Source organism: Oncorhynchus mykiss, chromosome Y (genome assembly GCF_013265735.2).
Source record: "Oncorhynchus mykiss isolate Arlee chromosome Y, USDA_OmykA_1.1, whole genome shotgun sequence".
Classification (NCBI taxonomy): domain Eukaryota; kingdom Metazoa; phylum Chordata; class Actinopteri; order Salmoniformes; family Salmonidae; genus Oncorhynchus; species Oncorhynchus mykiss.
The window spans coordinates 22,106,765-22,129,282 of record NC_048593.1 but is presented as its reverse complement, the minus strand read 5'-3'; the positions used below and the strand labels follow the sequence as shown (position 1 = coordinate 22,129,282).

Here is a 22,518-nt window from a genome sequence, read left to right as displayed (position 1 = left end):
CTACATACTCACATTTTCCCTATTGCCATCATGAAGTTGCTACAACCTAGCCTATGAATTAAAGTTTACAACGTAGGTGCACAGGTCGAGAGAAATGTTAGTGATCAAGGTGACAGACATTGACACATTCAATAACACTGCACAATCTTGCGTGCATCTAGCTGATCTAGGGTGTAATCATTAGTCCAAAAGTTACAAACAAGAGTATCTATTGGATAAATTATGTTATGTGTCATGACTTTGCCCTGTTGGGTGAGGGTCATAACCCCCCCCCCCCCCCCGGTTTATGGCCTACCATAAATACCTAAACTCTCTCCACTCTTGGAAAGCCCTTTTGTTACCACAGAGAAAGACTCTACAGGATGGTAACTTCAGAAAGTTGAACAATGAGACCATTTTTCTGTAATGGAAGGGTCCGTTGATACTTTTATTTAACCTTTATTTGACTAGGCAAGTCAGTTAAGAACAAATTCTTATTTACATTGACTGCCTAAAAACTGTTCAGGGGCAAAACGACAGATTTTTACCTTGTCATTTCAGGGATTCGATCTAGCAACCTTTCGGTTACTTGCCCAACACTAACACTAGGCTACCTGCCGGTACTTAAAGAATATGATGTCAGATCAGTCATTGTTTTGGTAGATTGTTCCTGATGATAGGACAACAGAATTGTATCTTTGAAAGTCTACACATTCTAGTTATCAGATTTACATCAAAATGTGATTAAACATGAAACTATTTGTGAGAAGATCAAATTTGATTTTAGCTTCTAAATGAGTGATTTCATAAGTAAACTTATGTTCAATCAGTAGCCCCACCCACGGGAGCACAGACATTGGTTAGAAGGATGAAACACACCCCTTCTCCTCCCCAGTACAAAAGCCCCCGTAACGATCATTAACGTTTAGTTCTATAAATGTGAGGACTGCTGTTCTAACGTTTAGAAGGGTGAATTTCAACATGGAGATGATGATCACCACGCTGGAATGATGAATTTCGACTAGACCAGCCAGAATACACCACGAGTTGATTATGGCAACTTGGTATGTACTGTTAACTAATATGCACTAAAGAAGAAGTGATACATCCAAGACCTTCAAGTTATCAGCTGCAGCTGTAAATGTACGTGGCCTAGCAAAGGATAGACAATCTCCTAAGAATGTCAGGATACTTCAACATACAGTGCCTTGCAAAAGTATTCACACCCTTGACGATTTTTTATTTTGTTGCATTACAACCTGTAATTTAAACATTTATTTGGATTTCATGTAATGGACATACACAAAATAGTCCAAATTGGTGAAGTGAAATTAAAAAAATAACTTGTTTAAAATTTAAAATAAAAAAACCCTGAAAAGTGGTGTATTCACCCCCTTTGCTAATAAAGTCCACCTGTGTGCAATCTAAGTGTCACATGATCTGTCACATGATCTCAGTATAATAAGTTGAAGTCAGAAGTTTACATACTCCTTAGCCAAATACATTTAAACTCAGTTTTTCACAATTCTTGACATTTAATCGTGGTAAAAATTCCCTGTTTTAGGTCAGTTAGGAACACCACTTTATTTAAGAATGTGAAATGTCAGAATAATAGCAGAGAATGATTTATTTCAGCTTTTATTTCTTTCATCACATTCCCAGTAGGTCAAAAGTTTACATACACTCAATTTGTATTTGGTAGCTTTGCCTTTAAAATGTTTAACTTGGGTCAAACATTTTGGGTAACCTTCCACAATCTTCCCACAATAAGTTGGGTGAATTTTGGCCCATTTTGGCCCATGACAGAGCTGTTGTAACTGAGTCAGGTTGTAGGCCTCCTTGCTCGCACACGCTTTTGCAGTTCTGCCCACAAACGTCTATAGGATTGAGGTCAGGGCTTTGTGATGGCCACTCCAATACCTTGACTTTGTTGTCCTTAAGCCATTTTGCCACAACTTTGGAAGTATGCTTGGGGTCATGTTCCATTTGGATGACCCATTTGTGACCAAGCTTTAACTTCCTGACTGATGTCTTGAGATGTTGCTTCAATATATCCACCTAATTGTCCTTCCACATGCTGTCATCTATTTTGTGAAGTGCACCAGTCTCTCCTGCAGCAAAGCACCCCCACAACATGATGCTGCCACCCCCGTGCTTCACGGTTGGGAAGGTGTTCCTCGGCTTGCAAGCCTCCCCCTTTTTCCTCCAAACAAAACGATGGTCATTATGACCAAACAGTTCTATTTTTGTTTCATCAGACCAGAGGACATTTCTCCAAAAAGTATGATCTTTGTCCCCATGTGCAGTTGCAAACCGTAGTCTGGCTTTTTTATGGCGGTTTGGGAGCAGTGGATTCTTCCTTGCTGAGCGCCGTTTCAGGTTATGCCGATACAGGATTTGTTTTGCTGTGGATATAGATCATTTTGTACCTGTTTCCTCCAGCATCTTCACAAGGTCCTTTGCTGTTGTTCTGGGATTTATTTGCACTTTTCACACCAAAGTACATTCATCTCTAGTAGACAGAACGCGTCTTCTTCCTTAGCGGTATGACAGCTGGAAGTGGGGCAATATTGTAACTACTAATTGGATACCACAAAATTGGGGAGAAAATAGGGCCGGATACAGTCCATGGGCCTTACTTTCCCCCCTTTGGTCTAGACCTTGGTTTTCAATTCAGTATACATATTCTGATAGCAGAAGTCACATGTAAGTGTCAAGTGTAGTCACAGCCTCTGAGTGGATTTTTTATGTTTTAAACTGTTGTTTTGTAATAAAAAAATAAATAAAAAGTCAAACTGTCTCTAGAATGGTAAGACTGTGACTTTTTTTTAGTTAATCAGAACATGGCAGGGTGGAGAAGGGAGTCTTAAGGTTTTAGGTGGGCGTATTGACTTCAGTTTAGAGTTCCGGCATGTCTGAGGTGGAGATTGAGGTGAGGCTAGCTATAATTAGAGAAGGGGCGGGAGGTTGAGCAGTAGCTGCCAAACTATGTCCGGTGCCAACTGATTATTGGACAGGGCCTGCCTGCTGATGGATGAGCAGGGAGGCCCTGGAAGACACGTGGATAAATTAATATATTTGTCACTTTGTTCCCTCCCTTCCTGCAGGAGAATGCAGCTGTCACGAGGGCTATTCTCCCGACCCAGTGCATAAACACCTCTGTGTTCGCAGCGACTGGGGCCGCAACGAAGGGTAAGTCCAGCCGGCTCTGCCCTGCACACGGACTGTCACCTCACTGATGAGACAAAAGGAGAAGAGGACAGGAGAGGAAGAGTGAGAGAGCGAGGGAGGGAAACATAGGGTGAGAGGGAAAGGAGATGGAGCGAGGGAGAGAGTATGATAGTGAGTATAAGGAGAGAAAGAGAGCGGGAGAGAGAGAGATGAGACCTCCATCACCTCACCATGTGCCCAGTCAAGTGCAAGCCCTCTTCCTGACTCGGACTGCATGCAAATGAACTCAACTAGCTCAACAGCTGGGCAAATAAAATACCAGCCCCTATTAGCTATGTAAATCCCCCATCATCAGTTGGACTCAGTCCTTACCTGCCAATCACAGATCCAATCCCTCTTCACCAATTCAGGAGCAATGGAGGATAATCTTTGGTATTAAGCCAGACAAAATTGTAAAGCATGACCTTGCAACTGGTTTGTACTGTGCAGGTACTGTATATCAACTCACTTATGTAGTAACATGTTTTGCATGGTGTATTAGCATTTTTCTGCCTCTGACTTTTAGAAATGTAGAGAATTGCATTAACTTAACTTTTTGCATGTTTTGTTCTTGCATGAATGTATAAGGAGTGTGTTAATAAATGTGCATTGTTCAGTGTATACTGTATACATGTGCTTCCCTGCTCTCTCCCCAGTCCCTGGCCCTACACCAACCTGGAGAAGGGTTATGACCTCGTCACAGGGGAGCAAGCTCCAGAAAAGATATTCAGGTGAGGACACATGTGAATCCAAGCACCCTCACCTGCATGCTTAGCTGGTGGTCTGCCAAAATAATCTATTTCCAGTCAACTACACTGAAGTCAGGAAACCAGGGATGTATACACTACCAGCCATCAACACACACTATGGAAACTGGGACCATGCAATTGTCTTCTCCATACACCTGCCTCTGTGCCTGTTCTGAGCACAATAGTTCACACACACACCAATGCACAGATGCACATGTACAAATGCACACAAACACACACGCACGCACATACGCAGCTGCCCCAGAGGCAGCTGTATGTACAGTGTGATGCCCTGTTAAGAAATAGCCAGAGGGAATGTTATGGACAGTGCTTTCAAGTGCTTTTAGTGCCCGTCTTTGTGCCAGGGCTTCTCCTGACAGGGACATTCTCTCTGACATTTTCCTGAGTAGTGTTAACACAAAAGCACCACACAGGTAGATGCAGCTGTGCCAGCCACTAGAGCCTTTCAAGGGCTACAGAACCCTGCTTTCTACTTTCCACTTCTTCTTTGTCCCTTCTGGGTGTGTTCTAATTGGGAAGGTCATGATCACTTCAGAAAGAGGTGCCAGAGTAGGTGTTTTACAACAACAAAAAACTAGACTAAGTGTGTTAAAGGTGAAAGAGTAAACACTTTGAAATGAGACTGTGGGTTATTATGGCACTGCAGAATAATCGTAAATCCAATGATGAATTTGTCGCTCGGAGCCACTGCCTTGCAGATGAGATGCATCATTATATTTCACATCTCGCCTTTCAGTTACACTGTTGTCAGAATCCCTACAGATCTATACGCAACTTTTGATGTAGAAGCTGTTTTCCCTGATGTCATCAAATGCCTGGTGTGGACGTTTAGGGGGGGGAGGGGAAACCTTGAGAATAATTCATATTAATTTTACTTACCTGAGATCTGCTTCTCTTCTGAATGCACACACTAGCACCACCAACACAGACACACACACTCAGCACACATACAAACATACACACATCTTTGGTAAAGCCTACCGGTGTGTGTGATGGATGGGGAGAGGAGCAGGGGCCGATCAATGGGCTCCAGAGTGAGAGGTCGGAGGGAGCAGGGGACTGGCCGTCAGTGTCTTATTTATGAGTGGATATGACTATTGATCAGGCCTGAATCATTGTGTTCCTGTCTATATCCCAGGTCAAGGCCGGTGGCACGCTGCCCACTCCTCCGAGCACCTCTCTAAAGGACTACTGACAAAGAGCTTATAAAATTAGATATTGGCTGAAGTCTCCATATCATAATTCTGGGATGGCAAGGGTTTAACGTCAGTCATAAGGCCCATGACAGCCACCCTAAGCGACGCTGAGTAAACCATTAGCAGATGTTATGATTCATAGTAGATATATTTCAGTCTTTGATAATGATACACAATATACATTAGATTTTAATACAATTCTCTGAAATGTAGTTGTTACCTTTGTATTCAAGACGTTTTTTCCTTATTTATGGTTGTGGTTCTTATTCACCGATAATGAATGGAAATGCAGTTTTGATTGAGCCCACTATTTAGTACATTTTCACTTCATATTCCCAGGTCCATTAGTAGAAAGAATAATTTGCAGCTCTAGCTAATGACCCACGTTTTTCAGAGAACATTTTGTGCTTGATCAGCAATCAAACTGCACACTTAGAGTTTACACACAGAGATTAACAGTCATAAACTGGATGTAAAATGTTTAATGACAATTGTGTAATATGGTATAACGTTCATTTCCGTGGTAGAACTGCTGACTAGCACTACTGCTGTAGCACTTTTGAGTGACGGATGATACTGATGGAACTCGCATAGCATTGGTCAGGTGGTCAGAATTTTATTTAACATTGTGCACAGTAGCATGGATCAACATCTTATATTTTCCTCATGTAAGCATTAGCTTTTTAGTTTAATTCTAAACATTATTTAATTATATGCATTTTGGTGCCACCTTCACATTGCTATCGATCCAGATGGCATTGACAACAAAGAAAAACTGTAAAATATGACACTGGCTCTACGTCAAAAGGACAAGCTCTTACCAGCTGTCACAATGCTGACTGATTTATATTTAGCTTACTGTTTAGTATGGAGGCTGAGCACGTTGTCGTCTTTTTTGACACTTAAGCATCTCGTTGTCTCTGTGTCAACGCAGGTCATCCTACAGCCTGGGTCAGGGTCTGTGGCTGCCAGTGAGTAAGAGCTTTGTGGTGCCACCGGTGGAGCTGTCAATCAACCCCATCGCCAGCTGCAAGACTGACGTGCTGGTGACAGAGGACCCTGGGGACGTCAGGTCAGTTTACCTTTAAAGATACCTATGTGTGGGCGGATATTTCTTTCCTGAGACCTGATCTAAGGTCAGTTTACTTCTAAAAGCACCTCTGTATTTGTTTGTTGAAATGTCAGATCTCCGGTTTACGGCAAATTCTTCCGTTAGCAAACACCTCAAACGCAATTTGTCTATCATTCTTTCCCAATTTCCATAAGGAGTCTTACCATTTACTTTTCATTCTGGAATTACAACATGATTGATTGACACACACGTTATTTCATGTTCAAAATGTTCATGTCCAGGTGTCACTTGGGTCATGTTAGTGTGCATAGCATTGTAGATGTAACCTGTCATCTCACAACAGAGAACTGCTAGCCACAGCACAACTGCCGTCACTGACCTCAGCAAATTATGTCAATAACTAAGTGGTTGTTGAAGGATAGATATGGTTATGCATTCAATCTAACACGGTCTGACACACTGTATATTTAAGTGATAATGCACGAGAAGCCAGTGTTTGGAGAATATATTGGCACGGGTGTTGTAAGGCCCGAGCTGAAGTCAAGGGCCGGTGTACCGTGCCAATATATCTTCCAAACACCGGATTCGAGGGCATTATCACTTTATACAACGGATTACCAACATATTCAAATAGTGATTGACATATTTTCATTAAAAACGTTATTTTGATGAATTTATTCATACTATTTCATCCTTCCACAAGATATAATCCCCACAGAAATCTAGTGTATCTACCCAAGTCGGCTGGTCATTTGTTCTATTGGTTCGGTTGCCAGAGACGTGACACAGTCGTTCAGTCTATGAACTCGACCTAGTCTTTCATTCTAAATGTTCCATTGACATACTGGTTGGCAACGTTCTTATCCCATCTACGGCTAACTTAGTCACGTCAGGCAGAATAACAGCAAAGTAGCTGCATTTGCATAAGCTGTTTGCTAGATACATTTATTTGGATATATCCATAACAATGAGCTAATGAGTCGTGATTTAGCCTGGCATTGAAAATGTGCTCTCTCGTCAGAATTGTTGTTCAGAGGAGTTAGCCAACAACACAGATAACACAATCACTTCAAACTGAAGCTGGAAAGATGTCTGTACCTTTTTTCAATTGACATTTCTTTGTATATATCCATAAAAATTATGCAAGCCTATTAATGATTTAGACTGGCTATGAAACGCTGCAAGTCTGTCTCGTCCCGACACGTTCATTATGTAATAAAACAGGAAGAGAGCAGGCCTCGAACCCTTGACCTTCTAGCCCGAAGTCCAGCGCGCTATCAACTGTGCCCCAAAAGCCTGCTCGAGTGGCAGAGTCGATATCCGCACTTATAAACCCAGGGTCATTACAATTACTATGGGACAGCTAGAGATTGAATTTGAATATTGAAACAATGTTGCAAATGTCGGAGAGATAGACAGCAAGGATTAGACCCACCCGTTGTATATTCCATAATAGTGCATAGGCAGGCAACATTGATAAAAGCCACTTTCCAACAATTTCTTGTTTTATAATTGTTTGAAAACTACTTTAGTGTGTGGTCCATAAGTGATACAGTACATGTACTAATTGTCACAACATTAACATATGGATGTAACATGGCGACAGGTAGAAATTAATTTGTTATTCTGGTGTAGATGCCTAATTTAGAGTCGATCACTCCCTTGGCAATAGTGTACATCTGTGCTTACTACTGCAAAGTTCCTATCCCAGAAATAAGATTACTATAACAATGCCAATTATTTAGGACATGCGTTTGAATCAGCTTGAACTGAGGAGAATGTGGAGAATAATGTTGAGTTCTATAGCAGTGTCACTTACCGTGCCTTACAGTTAATATTGAATAATGTTCTTTCAGAACCTTTCTCGGGAAGCTACATTCACCAAACACTTGATCATACCTTATTTAACCGGGCACGTCCATTAAGAACATATTCTATTTACAAAGACGGCCTAGCAAGAGGCCTTAAGAGGCATTATCGAACCTATGAACAAACAGGTAGAGGGATGATTTGTATTGGTCGTTTTAGAAAGCTGGTGCTGCTAGGTGATATTTTCTCAATTTTTAACTGGGGAAAAAAAGGTAATTACTCCATAGTGCGGTTTCTATATCTTGACGGCCTATCACTCAGTAGTGGTCTGGTGATGAATAGATTTAATTACAAGTTGAATTCTGGTTCCGAAGTAGAACACCAAATTGACCAGATAAAATGGAGTGGGTATCAAGCACAAGGTGAGACCCAAATTCAGACACAGGAGGAAGATGGTTGGAGTCTTACAATGTTTATTCATCCAAAGGGGTGGGCAAGAGAATGGTCGTGGACAGGCAAAAATGTCAAAACCAGATCAGAGTCCAGGAGGTACAGAGTGGCAGACAGGCTTGTGGTCAAGGCAGGCAGAATGGTCAGGCAGGCAGGTACAAAGTCCAGAAACGGGCAAAGGTTAAAACCGTGAGGACAAGATAAGGAGAATGCAAAAAGCAGGAGAATGGGAAAACCGCTGGTTGACTTAGAAACATACAAGACAAACTGGCACAGAGCGACAGGAAACACAGGGATAAATACATCGGGGAAAATAAGCGACACCTGGAAGGGGTGGAGACAATCACAGGGACATGTGAAACAGATCAGGGCGTGACAGTGGGAACTTGCTATTGTGGCTGCACAGTAGAGAGGCTACAGCCATTTGGGTTACAGCAATTCATCTCGGAGCCAACATGCCTTTGTGAAAGGACAGTACATGTTCCCTGCTCAATTCCGGTGGCATCATTTCAGAAGACTGGGACTCTCAGAGGGACTGTGTGCGGGCTGTGTGGGCTCTGTGTGTGTGTGCATGTGGCATGCATGTACAATCACCTCTAAAATGACTGGCACCATTAATAAAGATAAACAATAAATAATACAAATACTGAGATAAATTGAATGGAAAAAAATCCCTTAATTCCCTTTTTATCCACTTTTCTCTCTATGCGTATTCTGACCTTGAATAGCATGCTATTCACCCGCTATTTGTTCGTTCGGGTGCAGATCTAAGAAATTAAAGTGTAGCGGAGGTATGTTTACAGATACGCCCAATTCTGACCTTGACTTAATTTCACCACTTTTACGCATGAGGAAACCATTAATAAGGTCGCGTGAACCTTCCGGTCCCTGTAATTTATAAGTTGATAAGAGCTATTGATAAGAGCCAGGTAAATTAGTCATCTGTTTGGAGGAGGGGATTGTAAATAGATATTGCAATTTAGATCATTTTCCCTTATGAGACCAATGTGAAACCAGTCATATGGAAGCAAACTGAAAATCATATCAACATGACCAGTGGCAATTTTTGCATGTAAATCTTGGTGGGGTTTTGGGAGGATGCATGCCAGTAAAGCCACTACATACACAACACTAAACAATACATTAATTGCACTATAACGGTGACAAACGGTGCCCACAAAAATCTGTCCCAAAAGCAAAGTCCCAACAGCAGTCCGAACACCTTACCAATGCTACACCTGGCTATCAGCAGAGCCTTGTCTGGCAGCGAAACAGTTCATTCAGCCTAATCTACTGCCTTTAAAAAAAAAACATAGCGGATATGGCTGACTTGCTTAAACAAATGTGGTTTCTTCAGACAATTGAGATGTATATACTGTACTATGGCATAAGGGGACGACAAGAGGATAAGAGGCAATTTCGATGAACATTTTAATGAGCAAGCTAGGACGGACATAGTCAATATAAATATTTGTTTAGCACTTCTGAAATGTATAGCGACATAATTCAGAACATGGGCCATTCTTAAAGTGTTTTCCCTGTACACCAAGTCAGAACCGTAGGATAAATAAAGGGGGCCTATAAGCAATGAAGCTCTTACAGTATTCAATGATTACATTTCTCTAAAACAGGTTATAGGCTACATGTGCACCACCAAGTCAGAACAGTAGGCAAAATTAAGAGTGGAAAATAGAGCAAATTATTAGGGTGAGGCACAAGGGCTACTAACAGTTTACAACACAACTTACACTTCATAATTACTTTCTTAGCTACAGTATAAATATCTCCCTGACATATTACAGAATTTATGCAGCAGCATACAAGACATTTGGACTCACCTTGTTGTGCTGTGCTCACTTGAACAGGAAGGTGTCGCGGCGGTTTGTCATCAAAGTCTGGTATTCTCTGGATATATGTTGCTTTCAAGACTCGGATAAATACAAGGTCCAATCATGATGACTTCAGTGATCATCAGGTCGTAGCTCTAGAAAGAGGCCTGAGTTCACGACATACATTTCCCAGTTGGATGACCGTTCAAAACGTAGTTTCCCAGTCGGAGCTACATTTTTTTCCTGAGTTGCCAGTTGTCTTGATCTCACTCAAGTCAGATTTCCCAGTTCTGAGTTCATGCAGGATTGACAGCATGGCCAATGATAAATGTTTATCATTTTACGCTTGGAAAAAGAGACCCACACACCCACTCCACTAAAAGAAGGCTAGTGATTGCTTTGAAATGTTTACAGATAGCCACTGATTCCTTTCCAACCACTCATTGTTGAATGAGTGTAATGTTTATATCCAATAGCCGATGAGCACTGATACAATGTATCTATAAATTCACTTAATTATTTCTCATCATATGATAAGGATTTGCCAGTAGATTGTCGACTTGATTCATGATGAGTGCTAGCTAAGATTTTGAAAGTATGATGTTGGCCCAATCAAAGCTACTGTAGATATAATGTGATTTTACATATTTTATCTGTGGCCAATGACCTTGAGCCTTCTTGGATACGCACGTCTCTACAGCAGCACCCAAGGGGCTTGAAGTTTTTAGCTCTGCCCTTAGATTTGGCAGTGACATAGTGTCTCCATGATTGACAGAACATTGAGCCAATCACGGCGCCACTAGAGAACATTACCAACCCCTACGCTCCATATTTCCCGCTGGCTGCCCCACCACAGAAAGCACTGAGCTAGGCTGAAACACCTGCATTTTGGAGCTGCCTTAAGAAAGGAAAAAAAGAGACCATGTTTGTATGGAGGCTTTATTAACAAAAAAAATATTTAAACTTAGTTTGACATTGTTTGGGAACTGATATGTGACACGTATTAACGCCAAAATAACATGCAAAACAGGCAACCACCCCCACCCCATTTTTGTTATTTCATTATTTTTGTTATAAAAAATGTGTAGCTCAAAACAGGTGGGGGCTCTGCATCATTCCATTCCGTTTACTTTTCTTTCCTCTGTCACATCAGTGTAGTTGTTCCTAAGGGTCACTGGCATTAGTGGATCATATTAGGCCAGCGTTGTGCAATAATTTGGGACATGTAGCCTATTTGAATCAGTACAGAGCTCAGACCACACCTATGAAGTTAAACCTGGAGCCTGGCGCACGGTTCACAATGACTGGACCTTTGTCATACAGTTCCATAACTAGTGAGGAATAGGGTAGATTTGTATGATTGTTCAACCCTTATTTAAAATTGTTCCAATATGTCATGGATTGCACCTGAATATGACAACTTTCAGGATGAATCAAACAACTGTATTTTTTATTCATCAATATATTGTATGTGTAAAAGCTCTACAAACTATTTTTTTGTGATTCATACATACTTTCCTAACTCCAAAATTGCAATTAAAGGAATGCCGTATTTAAAGGGAAGGCTTAAGATAAATGTACTGAAACCCTTATTGAATGAAAACTCCACACAAAAGTCTGTAGGCCAGCAAGTGGGATGGTTTTCAGCGGTTTAATTACATGTATTCAGCGTGTGCAAGAGAACCACGCCAGCAAAGCCTGTTTACGAACCTGCATAAGGTAAAACCAACTACTGAGAAGTGCGTAGGAAAGGTGTGCTTAGGAAAGGCTTACATTTCCTAAAACGAAATCGGGCCCTTGCTGAGAGAAAGAGATTTTGTTTAACAAAAAGATTAGCTACTTTGTGCACCCTCACCTTGCGAGAATAATGACACTGAGCCTTTTTCTTTAATGTTTTGAGAATGGAGAACACATTGGGAGGGATCTTAGACCATTCCTCCATACATAATCTTTCCAGATCCTTAATATCCTTCAGAGTGCTCTTATGGACTGTGGTCTTCAATTCAAACTACATTTTAAATGGGATTCAAGTCCGGAGACTGAGATGGCCATGGCAAATGTTTATTTTGTTGTCAATTTACCATTTCTTTGTGGATTTGATGTGTGCTTGGGGTCATTGTCTTGCTGGAAGATTCACTTCTGAACAAGTTTCAGCCTTCTGGTCAGGGCCTTGGCTACATACAGTGCCTTGCGAAAGTATTCGGCCCCCTTGAACTTTGCGACCTTTTGCCACATTTCAGGCTTCAAACAAAGATATAAAACTATTTTTTTGTGAAGAATCAACAACAAGTGGGACACAATCATAAAGTGGAAGTAAACTTGTAGTAATCATGGCCAAATTACTGACCGGGCACACACCTCCAGGGGTCCCTCATGTATTTTGTTAGTCACTCTCACTCAGATATCATATTAACATGGCAAAATGTGTAGAATTGCAGTAAATTTGCTTTAAACACAGATCCCTCTGTAAGTATTAAATTATAGTTTTTGGTCCCAGTGCTGAGTTAATGTGAGGCAGTGTGTAGTGGCTATTTGTATAGCTACTAGGCTATTTGTTTGTAGATCAAGGTGAATGAAGCTACAGCAACCAATGTGATAATGTCTGGGGCCATTTTTGCATGTTTTTGATGTTCTCCAAACAACATTTAGAGTTTTTACATTTTATAGAAATTCAGTAAATGAGCCCCCCCACCCCCACCCCCTCACTAAAACTCTGACCCTGGCTATGGCCCTGCTCCTGGCTGAGGCAATCAGGTTTTTGGCTAAAATGTCTGGTTCTTGGTAGAGTTCATGATGCCGTTGACCTTAACAAGGGTCACAGGACCAGTGGAAGCAAAACAGCCCCATAACATCAAAGATCCACCACCATCATTTACAGTAGGTATGATGTTATTTTCTATAAATGCATCCTTATTTCGACGCCAACCCCAAAGGTGGCTTGCGTGGCCAAAAAGTTATATTTCCGCCAATGCTATTTATCAAACTCCAGGCATTTATATTTGTTGGTCACTCTCAATAAAAGCTTTTTATATGGCAACTATTCCAAAGAGCCTATTGGCATTGAGGTTGTGTCTAATAACTCGATGCGACTGAGTTCTGTAATTCTCCAACTGAACCATCTTCCTCATTGTGCGTGGAGACAAGATATGCTTGCATCCACTACCAGGCAAGGAAACACCAACGCAGAGTGTCTTAAAACCTCTCTAGGCTAGGGGGCGGTATTTTCACGTCCAGATGAAAAGCGTGCCCAAAGTAAACTGCTTGCTACTCAGGCCCAGAAACTAGGATATGCATATGATTAGTAGATTTGGATAGAAAACACTCTGAAGTTTCTAAATCTGTTTGGATAATGTCTGTGACTATAACATAACTTAATTGGCAGGCGAAACCCCAAGGACAAACCAGCCAGGATTTTTTTGTTTGTTGAGGTGACAGTGTTTTCAATGTGGATCTAGGAACATGCTTGCAGTTCTTATTGCTTCCACTAGATGTCAACAGTCTTTAGGAATTGGTTGATGTTTTTCCTTTGAGTAATGAAGGAGTAGCCATTTCCTATCTGGGTGGATAGCCAAGTATACTGTTGCGACCTGAAGCTCGCTCCACTTTAATTTGATCCGTTATTGAACGCAGTTTAACCCGTCTTAAATTGTATCGATTATTTACGTAAAAAAATACCTAAAGTTGGATTAGCAAAGTTGTTTGAAATGTTTGGACAAAGTTTACAGGTAACTTATTAGATCATGTGTAGTCATGTCGGGCGAGTTGGAACCAGTGTTTTTCTGAATCAAACGCGCCAAATAAATTGACATTTTGGAAAACAAAAGGACCATTTGTGATGCTTATGGGACATATTGGAGTGCCCACAGAAGAAGCTCTTCAAAGGTAGGCATGAATTATATCGTTATTTCTGGCGGGTTGAAATATGATTGTCATGTGTTTGTTTGATGGGGTGCTGTCCTCAGATAATAGCATGGTTTGCCTTTGCCGTAAAGCCTTTTTGAACTCTGACATGGTGGCTGGATTAACAATAAGTAAAGCTTTAATGTGGAGTATTGCCCTTGTGGTTGTATGAAAGTTAAATATTTAAAATAATTTATTTTGAATTTGGCCAGTTCACTGGATGTTGTCAAATCGATCCCGTTAACGGGAGTTGATCCCTAAGAAGGGTGTTGGGCCACCACGAGCCAGGACAACTTCAATGCACCTCGGCATAGATTCTACAAGTGTCTGGAACTCTATTGGAGGGACCATTCTTCATAATTTGGTGTTTTGTTGATGGTGGTGGATGACGTTGTCTTCGGTGCCGCTCCAGAATCTCCCATAAGTGTTCAGTTGGGTTAAGATGACTGTTACGGCCATGTCATATGGTTTACATCGTTTTCCTGCTCATCTAACCATTCAGTGACCACTCAACGCCTGTGGTTGGGGGCATAGTCCTCCTTTGGGGGCATAGCGAGGGTAGACAAAATTATTTTGGAGGTGACTGTATGCGTCTTGTGAAGGTCTTTGTGTGTGTGTGTGAGTGTGAAAAACAAGCATGTCTAATCTCTCCTCACTAATATAACTGTCAGCTGCGTGAATGGACATCTGGGCCCAGCAAATTAACTCCTGTTGCAGGCACATGAAAATGCCCTTCATGCTCTAGTTACCTACTCTTGAAAACTTTGACTTGAGACCACAGTCTGCGCATAGTGAACAATGAACACTGTATGACTAGGAAGGAATAATGATCCACTATAGATCTTTTCTCTGTTATTAAACAGATACTTATTGTAGACATTGCCGCAGTACTGTATCTCCTTCGTATATTATGATAAAGCAACTCTGCTGTGGAAGGATGTCTATTAATGTTATTCAGTGAAAAATAGATAATTCTGCTGTAGCCCTTTCCACTCACAGCCCCTGTCATCCCATATACGGGTTGAAAATGGCAGATTTTGTCATTGATAAGCAGCAAAATTGGAACGCAGTGGCTGTATAGTAACATGCTATTCATGACGTCAAAGCTCAGGTTCTCCGCTTCACAGCTCTGTATGGGTTTTTGTCTGACAGTTGTTATAAACTTGAGCACCGCACGGGAAAAGATGCCCCTATCCCTCCCGCTAATTGCATATTTGTTGTCTGAGTGAGGGAAATGCTGTACATCGAGAGTAGTTGATGTGTTCTGAAAAATGAGACTTTGAGGATTATAAGAAATACCTCTTTGACGTCAACAAGCAAACTACACACCCGTGTAGTCCAAATGTGTGCTTCACTTCACTAAAACTAATTTAATTTACAGTATCAACGTTTATGATCCACAGTTACAAGGATGACATGCATTATACCCTGGGTTGTCCTGAACAGAATGAGCTTATGTTTGTCATTGTGAAGAAACTTTGCAGCTGCATACTTGAATGCACTCATGAGTCCATTCTATCCACACCAAAATGACAATTTGTTTGTCTGAAGTGCCTTTTGAAAGCCTAACACTGTAAGATCATATTTTATGACATGGCTAGCTATCAAATTATGCCCACCTGACCCAGATTGAGAGTTATAATGGAACATTTATGGATTGTGTAAACATCAACAGTTATTGTGTGATGGTGATGGAGGCTGTGTTCAAAACGAAAGTGTCCTTGCTTCAGTTCCTCAATCACAAAACTAGGAAAGAGTCATAAAAGTGCCTTGAAATTACTTAGGCACTGTGCACAGTTTGGAGAGGTGTGTTGCCACTTGGAGACACCAGTTAGACCTCTCACTCAAACCCATGTAACCCTAACCCTGTAATAATTTTTCATTATCGTGTACCTACTCTAAAATTTCAATGAATATTCATAAATATATTATGTTATATTACTGAATGTATCCAGAATATTTTCAGATTTCGTTATTGACAAATGTTGCGAAAAGTACAGTAAATGTAAAATGCACATAAAATCAATAGTGCAAAGTTTGGATTCAGTCTTGTGTCAGGTGAACTGTTGTGTCCTCACCTTAGGTCTGATAATTTCCCCATAATCTGTTCTCTTTCAATTGCTACCATGGTCATGCAAATGCTTTTTATAGTTCTTCTGTTAAAAACATTTCAATTTGGCCATATCCGTATAGGCCCATTTTCACTCAGGAGTGTAAGGGGTAAAACAAACCCAACTGAGCTGTAGCAGTGGTTGTTTTCTTCCGCTGGGAGCGCAGGCATACTGAATGATTAATCCGTCTTAATTACTATTTAACATCACACCAGGAACTACATAATAACTTTTGAGAACATTAACGAAGGGAATGTATCATTGTATGAGTGATTAGATTGAGTTTCTGCAGAATAAATCTAATGAGTTATTGTATCGGGCTAATGATGAGTTCCTGCAACACGGGGAAGTGACTGTCAGACCTCATGAATAATGGAGTCTGATAATTATGCAAAGTGTTTTGGTTGGGGCAAATTCCTGTAGTGCCGAGCTACCCACTGATGATCTCTGAGAGTCAGTGACTGCGTCAGTCCGCCGTGATAGTCAGGATGGATGTATTGATGTGGAGCATTGAGACATTGCTCCAAGACTCCAAGGCTGAATGGAATTCAGTCAAACTCGTGTCTTTGTTTATTCTTTGGTTTTATTTGACCATGTGAAAAAGATACTGTGGAAATATCACAATCCAGGTAGAAATTACTTGAGGCCTAAGTACTAAATGACTACAATATTAATGCAGTACAAACTATGGATAAGACTACAATGCAAACAGATGACTAGTCATAATGGAAAGTACACCCAGCTACTTTTCATTAATCCTGTTCTCTCTTGTAGCGATTTTAAAGAGCAGAGGAGCCTTGCTCTAATGAATAATTAGCTAATGAGCTAATTATTTTTCTTCCCAATGCTTCGGAGCGGCTATGAGAAATGTTATGAGTTAAAAAGTGGATAAATATTAATTTGACGGGCGGTCTCTGAAGCGTTTTAAATTTCTGGTCTGTTTTGTAATATTTTTTTACCCCTTTTTCTCCCCAATTTCGTGGTATCTAATTGGTAGTTACAGTCTTGTCCCATCGTTGCAACTCCCGTACAGACTTGGGAGAGGCGACGGTCGAGAGCTGTGCGTCCTCCGAAACGCAACCCAGCTTCTTGACCCAATGCCGCTTAACACTGAAAACAGCAGCACCAATGTGTTGGAGGAAACACGGTACACCTGGTGACCGTGTCAGTGTGCATTGCGCCCAGCCCACCACAGGAGTCGCTAGTGCGAGATGGGACAAAAACATCCCTGCCGGCCAAACCCTTCCCTAACCCAGACGATGCTGGGCCAACTGTGCACCGCCCCATGGGTCTCCCAGTCGAGAAAGAGATTATCGACCAGCACTCCCCTCCTTTCTATTGGCAAATGTCCAGTCACTCGAGAATAAGATGAATGAGCTTTTTTCGAGATTCTCCTATCAGAGAGACTTGAACAATTCTAATAGTATATGCCTTGCAGATCACAAAGTAGTCAAAATTGGTGAAGTGAAATGAAAAAAAATAACTTGTTTACATTTTTTTAAATAAATTTAAAACTGAAAAGTGGTGGGTGCATATGTATTCACCCCCTTTGCTATGAAGCCCCTAAATAAGATCTGTTGCAACCAATTACCTTCAGAAGTCACATAATTTGTTAAATAAAGTCCACCTGTGTGCAATCTAAGTGTCACATGATCTGTCATATGATCTCAGTATATATACACCTGTTCTGAAAGGCCCCAGAGTCTGCAACACCACTAAGCATTGGGCAAAAATCCCAGTGGCTAGATGTGCCAAGCTTATAGAGACATACCCCAAGAGACCTGCAGCTGAAATTTCTGCAAAAGGTGGCTCTACAAAGTATTGACTTTGGGGGGTAGAATAGTTATGCACGCTCAATTTTTCTTTTTTTGTCTTATTTCCCAATAAAACATATTTTGCATCTTCAAAGTGGTAGGCATGTTCTGTAAATCAAAAGATACAACCCCCCCAAAATCCATTTTAATTCCAGGTTATAAGGCAACAAAATAGGAAAAATTCCAAGTGGGGTGAATACTTTCGCAAGCCACTGTACAGGGTGTACCGGTGTAGGGGTACATGTTAATCGAGGTCATTTGTACATACATAAAGTGAATATTCATAGATAATAAACAGTGAGTAGCAGCCTTGGCATTTGATTAATTGGGTGGCATTTGATTAATTGTTCAGCAGTCTTATGGCTTGGGGGTAGAAGCTGTTTGGACCTAGATTTGGCGCTCTGTTACCACTTGCCGTGTGGTAGCAGAGAAAACAGTCTATGACTTTGGTGAACGGAGTCTTTGACTATTATTTTGGGACCTTCCAATGACACCACAATATATACAATACCTGTCTTTGGACGCACCAACTATTCAAAGGGTTTTTCTTTATTTTTACTATTTTCTACATTGTAGAATAATAGTGAAAACACCTACTATAAAATAACACATATGGAATCGTGTAGTAACCCAAAAAAATTTAAACTAACCAAAATACATTTTATATTTGAGATTCTTCAAAGTAGCCACCCTTTGCCTTGATGACATTCTTGGCATTCTCTCAACCAGCTTAATCTGGAAGGCTTTTCCAACCGTCTTGAAGGAGTTCTCACATATTCTAAGCACTTGTTGACTGCTTTTCCTTCAGTCAGCGGTCCAACTCATCCCAAACCATCTCGATTGAGTTGAGGTTGGGTCATCTGATGCAGCACTCTCACTCTCCTTCTTGGTCAAATAGCCCTTACACAGCCTGGATGTGTGTTGGGTCATTGTCCTGTTAAAAATAAATTATACTTTTTTTAAAATGTATTTTTTATTTAACTAGGCAAGTATGTAAAGAACAAATTCTTATTTACAATGACTGCCTACCCTGGCCAAACCCAGACGATGCTGGGCCAATTGTGCGCCACCCTATGGAACTCCCAATCACAGCAAGATGTGAATTCTAAATAAATCACATAGTGTCACCAGCAAAGTACCCCATCACACCTCATCCTCCATGCTTCACAGTGGGAACCACACATGCAGAGATAATCCATTCACCTACTCTGCATCTCACAAAGACACGGCGGTTGGAACCAAACAACTCAAATTTGGACTCTTCAGACCAAAAGACAGATTTCCACCAGTCTAATGTTCATTGTTCGTGTTTCTTGGTCCAAGCAAGTCTCTTCTTATCTTGGGTGTGCTTTAGTAGTGGTTTCTTTGCAACAACATGCAGACTCCTTTGAACAGTTGATGTTGTGATGTGTCTGTTACTTGATCTTTGTGAAGCATTTATTTGGGCTGCAATTTCTGAGGCTGGTAACTCTAATGAACTTATCATCTGCAGCAGAGGTTACTCTGGGTCTTCCTTTCCTGTGGTAGTGCTTATGAGAGCCAGTTTCATCATAGCGCTTGATGGTTTTTGTGACTGCACTTGAAGAAACTTTCTAAGTTCTTGAAATGTTCCGGATTGACTACATGATTCCATATGTGTTATTTCATAGGTTTGATGTCTTCACTATTATTATACAATGTTGAAAATAGTAAAAATAAAGAAACTTGAATGAGTAGGTGTAATATAACTTTTGACTGGTAGGGTGTTTTTTTCCCTTTAGTTTAGGCAAGTCAGTTAAGAACAAATTCTCATTTACATTGAAGGCCAAACCCGGACGATGCTGGGCTAATTGTTCACCACCCTATGGGACGGTGGTTGTGATTCAGCCTGGAATTGAACCAGGGTGTGTAGCGACACCTCTAGCACTGAGATACAGTGGTACTCCCGACCGCTGCGCCACTCGGGAGCCCCATATATATGTGGGGAATACAATCATCCCAGCTCTGCAGAATTTCCTGCGAAGAGACAGAATCATGAGATCATTTGTTTTGGTACTGTCCACATGTAGCTTGTTTTTGATCACATGTGCCTTATGGTCAGAGGCCGAGCAGTTGCCATATCAGGCAGTGATGCAACCCGTCAGGATGCTCTCGATGGTGCAGCTGTAAAACCTTTGACGGATCTGAGAACCCATGCCAAATATTTTCAGTCTCCTGAGAGGGAATAGGTTTTGTCATGCCTTCTTCACGACTGTCTTGGTGTGCTTGGACCATGTTAGTTTGTTGGTGATGTGGATGCCAAGGAACTTGAAGGTCTCAACCTGTTCGGTCCTCCTTTTCCTGTTGTCCACAATCGTCTCCTTTGTCTTGCTCACGTTGAGGGAGAGGTTGGTGTCCTTGCACCACATGGTCAGGTCTCTGACCTCCTCCCTATAAGCTGTCTCATCGTTGACGGTGAACAGGCTACCACTGTTGTGTCATCATCAAACTTAATGATGGTGTTGGAGTCGTGCCTGGCCATGAGTCATGAGTGAACAGGGAGTACAGGAGGGGACTGAGCATGCACCCCTGAGTATCAGCGTGGCAGATGTGTTGTTACCTACCTTCACCACCTGGGGGCGGCCTGTCAGGAAGTCCAGGATCCAGTTTCAGAGGGAGGTGTTTAGTCCCAGGGTCCTTAGGTTAGTGATGAGCTTTGAGGGCACTATGGTGTTGAACGCTGAGCTGTAGTCAATGAATAGCACTCTCACATAGGTGTTCCTTATGTCCAGGTGTGAAAGGGCTGGGAATAATTTTGCACGCCCAATTTTTCAGTTTTTGATTTGTTAAAAAAGTTTGAAATATCCAATAAATGTTGTTCCACTTCCTGATTGTGTCCCACTTGTTGTTGATTCTTCACAAAAAAATACAGTTTTATATCTTTATGTTTGAAGCCTGAAATGTGGCAAAAGGTCGCAAAGTTCAAGGAGGCTGAATACTTTCGCAAGGCACTGTATCTTAAAGATGGTTTTTGGTAATTGTGGTCATACTACACCTGTGATGGACACATTGTGATGCAACTATAACAATTTATTTCACTACCCAAGGTAATCATCTCTACATCTCCACATCACTGCTACAATACATTTGACTGCATAACATTAACATGGAATATGAAGGAGATACTGTACACGGTTTTCACCCACTCTCCGTTGAGCTCCTTTACCAATTATATACCCACTTGTACTGTATGTAGGAGAGGACAGAGGCTTTCTCTGACAATCTCCTCTTATTAGCCATCTCTAGCCACTGTGATGTACGATTAGATCAGCTGATCGATACCCTCACAAACACTACGCTATACATGCTAGCCTGAGTGACCTTCAGTCAGCTATGCCATTGGAAGCTGAATACCAAGCGGGTTGCCTTTAAAGAATACCGGAGGTACTCTGTGTACTGTATTCAAGGGGTTATAGAGTTCGCCAGCTTGTAGGCATGCAAACAGGTAACGAGTTACCTCTGGTTTGTGCAGCCATTCCTATGGAGAATATTAATGGGGAAATAATAGGGTTTTGGGATAAATTACGAAAAATAAGGTCTGGATAATACAGGCTTTTGAGATCTTATACATTTTGTTATATGAGATATCAGTCAGTTAACATGACCTTTATTAATTATGAATCCTTTATGTGCTTTGTGCTTTTTTATGTACTTTCACAGAAAGTTATATGTTAGCCAATTAAGATTATATCGTAGAACAAAATGTATACGATCTCCTAAGCCTGTGTTTACCACAGACCTTATTTTCTGCAATTATCCAAAAACCCTACAAAAACGTCATTAATTTCCCTATAGACTTTGGCCAGCGAGCCATGGTAGAGTTAGTGCCTACAAAAACACACCATTACTCTTGCTCACTATTGTTGGGTTTGCAATTGAATCAGCCAACAAACCGTAATTCCATAAAACATTTTGGGGTGAGAGAAATTCCATTGCAGTTTTTTCGTGATCAGATTACACGGGAAAATGCCTTACCCTGTTAAAATACCGTATTCCAGACTTCTCTGGGCTAGATTTTGATTGGGTTGCATTGGGTCAATCTGGGCTGTGTTGGGTGTGGCTCACCTGGTCTACAATCTGATTGGCTCATCACAAACCTCAATGAATCATCACCCCAACAAAACAGAGATTGGTTTTATTTTAAATGTTTCTTCCAGCTGAGCCAAATAAGACCAGGCTGTTGAAAAACCACTTCATGAATCTTCCAATCAATGGCACTTAAAGCTTTTGAATTGTGCTCATAGACCAGTGCTCTGTTAATACCAGGTTGCTGATAACGTGGAGAGGTCTATGGCAGCCCGGACTGGTGAGGGATAGCCCAGTCCACCTCAAACACTCCATCTCCCACAATCCCTTGCAA

The 22,518-nt window shown here is 41.2% G+C and overlaps 1 protein-coding gene across 1 annotated transcript in view; it reads left to right on the top strand.

Annotated features, from left to right (window-relative positions):
• Window positions 1-22,518, top strand: part of LOC110509815 (astrotactin-2) — a 457,880-nt gene that overhangs the window by 208,224 nt on the left and 227,138 nt on the right. The window contains exons 8-10 of the mRNA XM_036967227.1: window positions 3,087-3,171; window positions 3,846-3,920; window positions 6,090-6,227. Of these exons, the coding sequence (XP_036823122.1) occupies window positions 3,087-3,171; window positions 3,846-3,920; window positions 6,090-6,227 (298 nt within the window). The remainder of the gene's footprint in view (window positions 1-3,086; window positions 3,172-3,845; window positions 3,921-6,089; window positions 6,228-22,518) is intronic.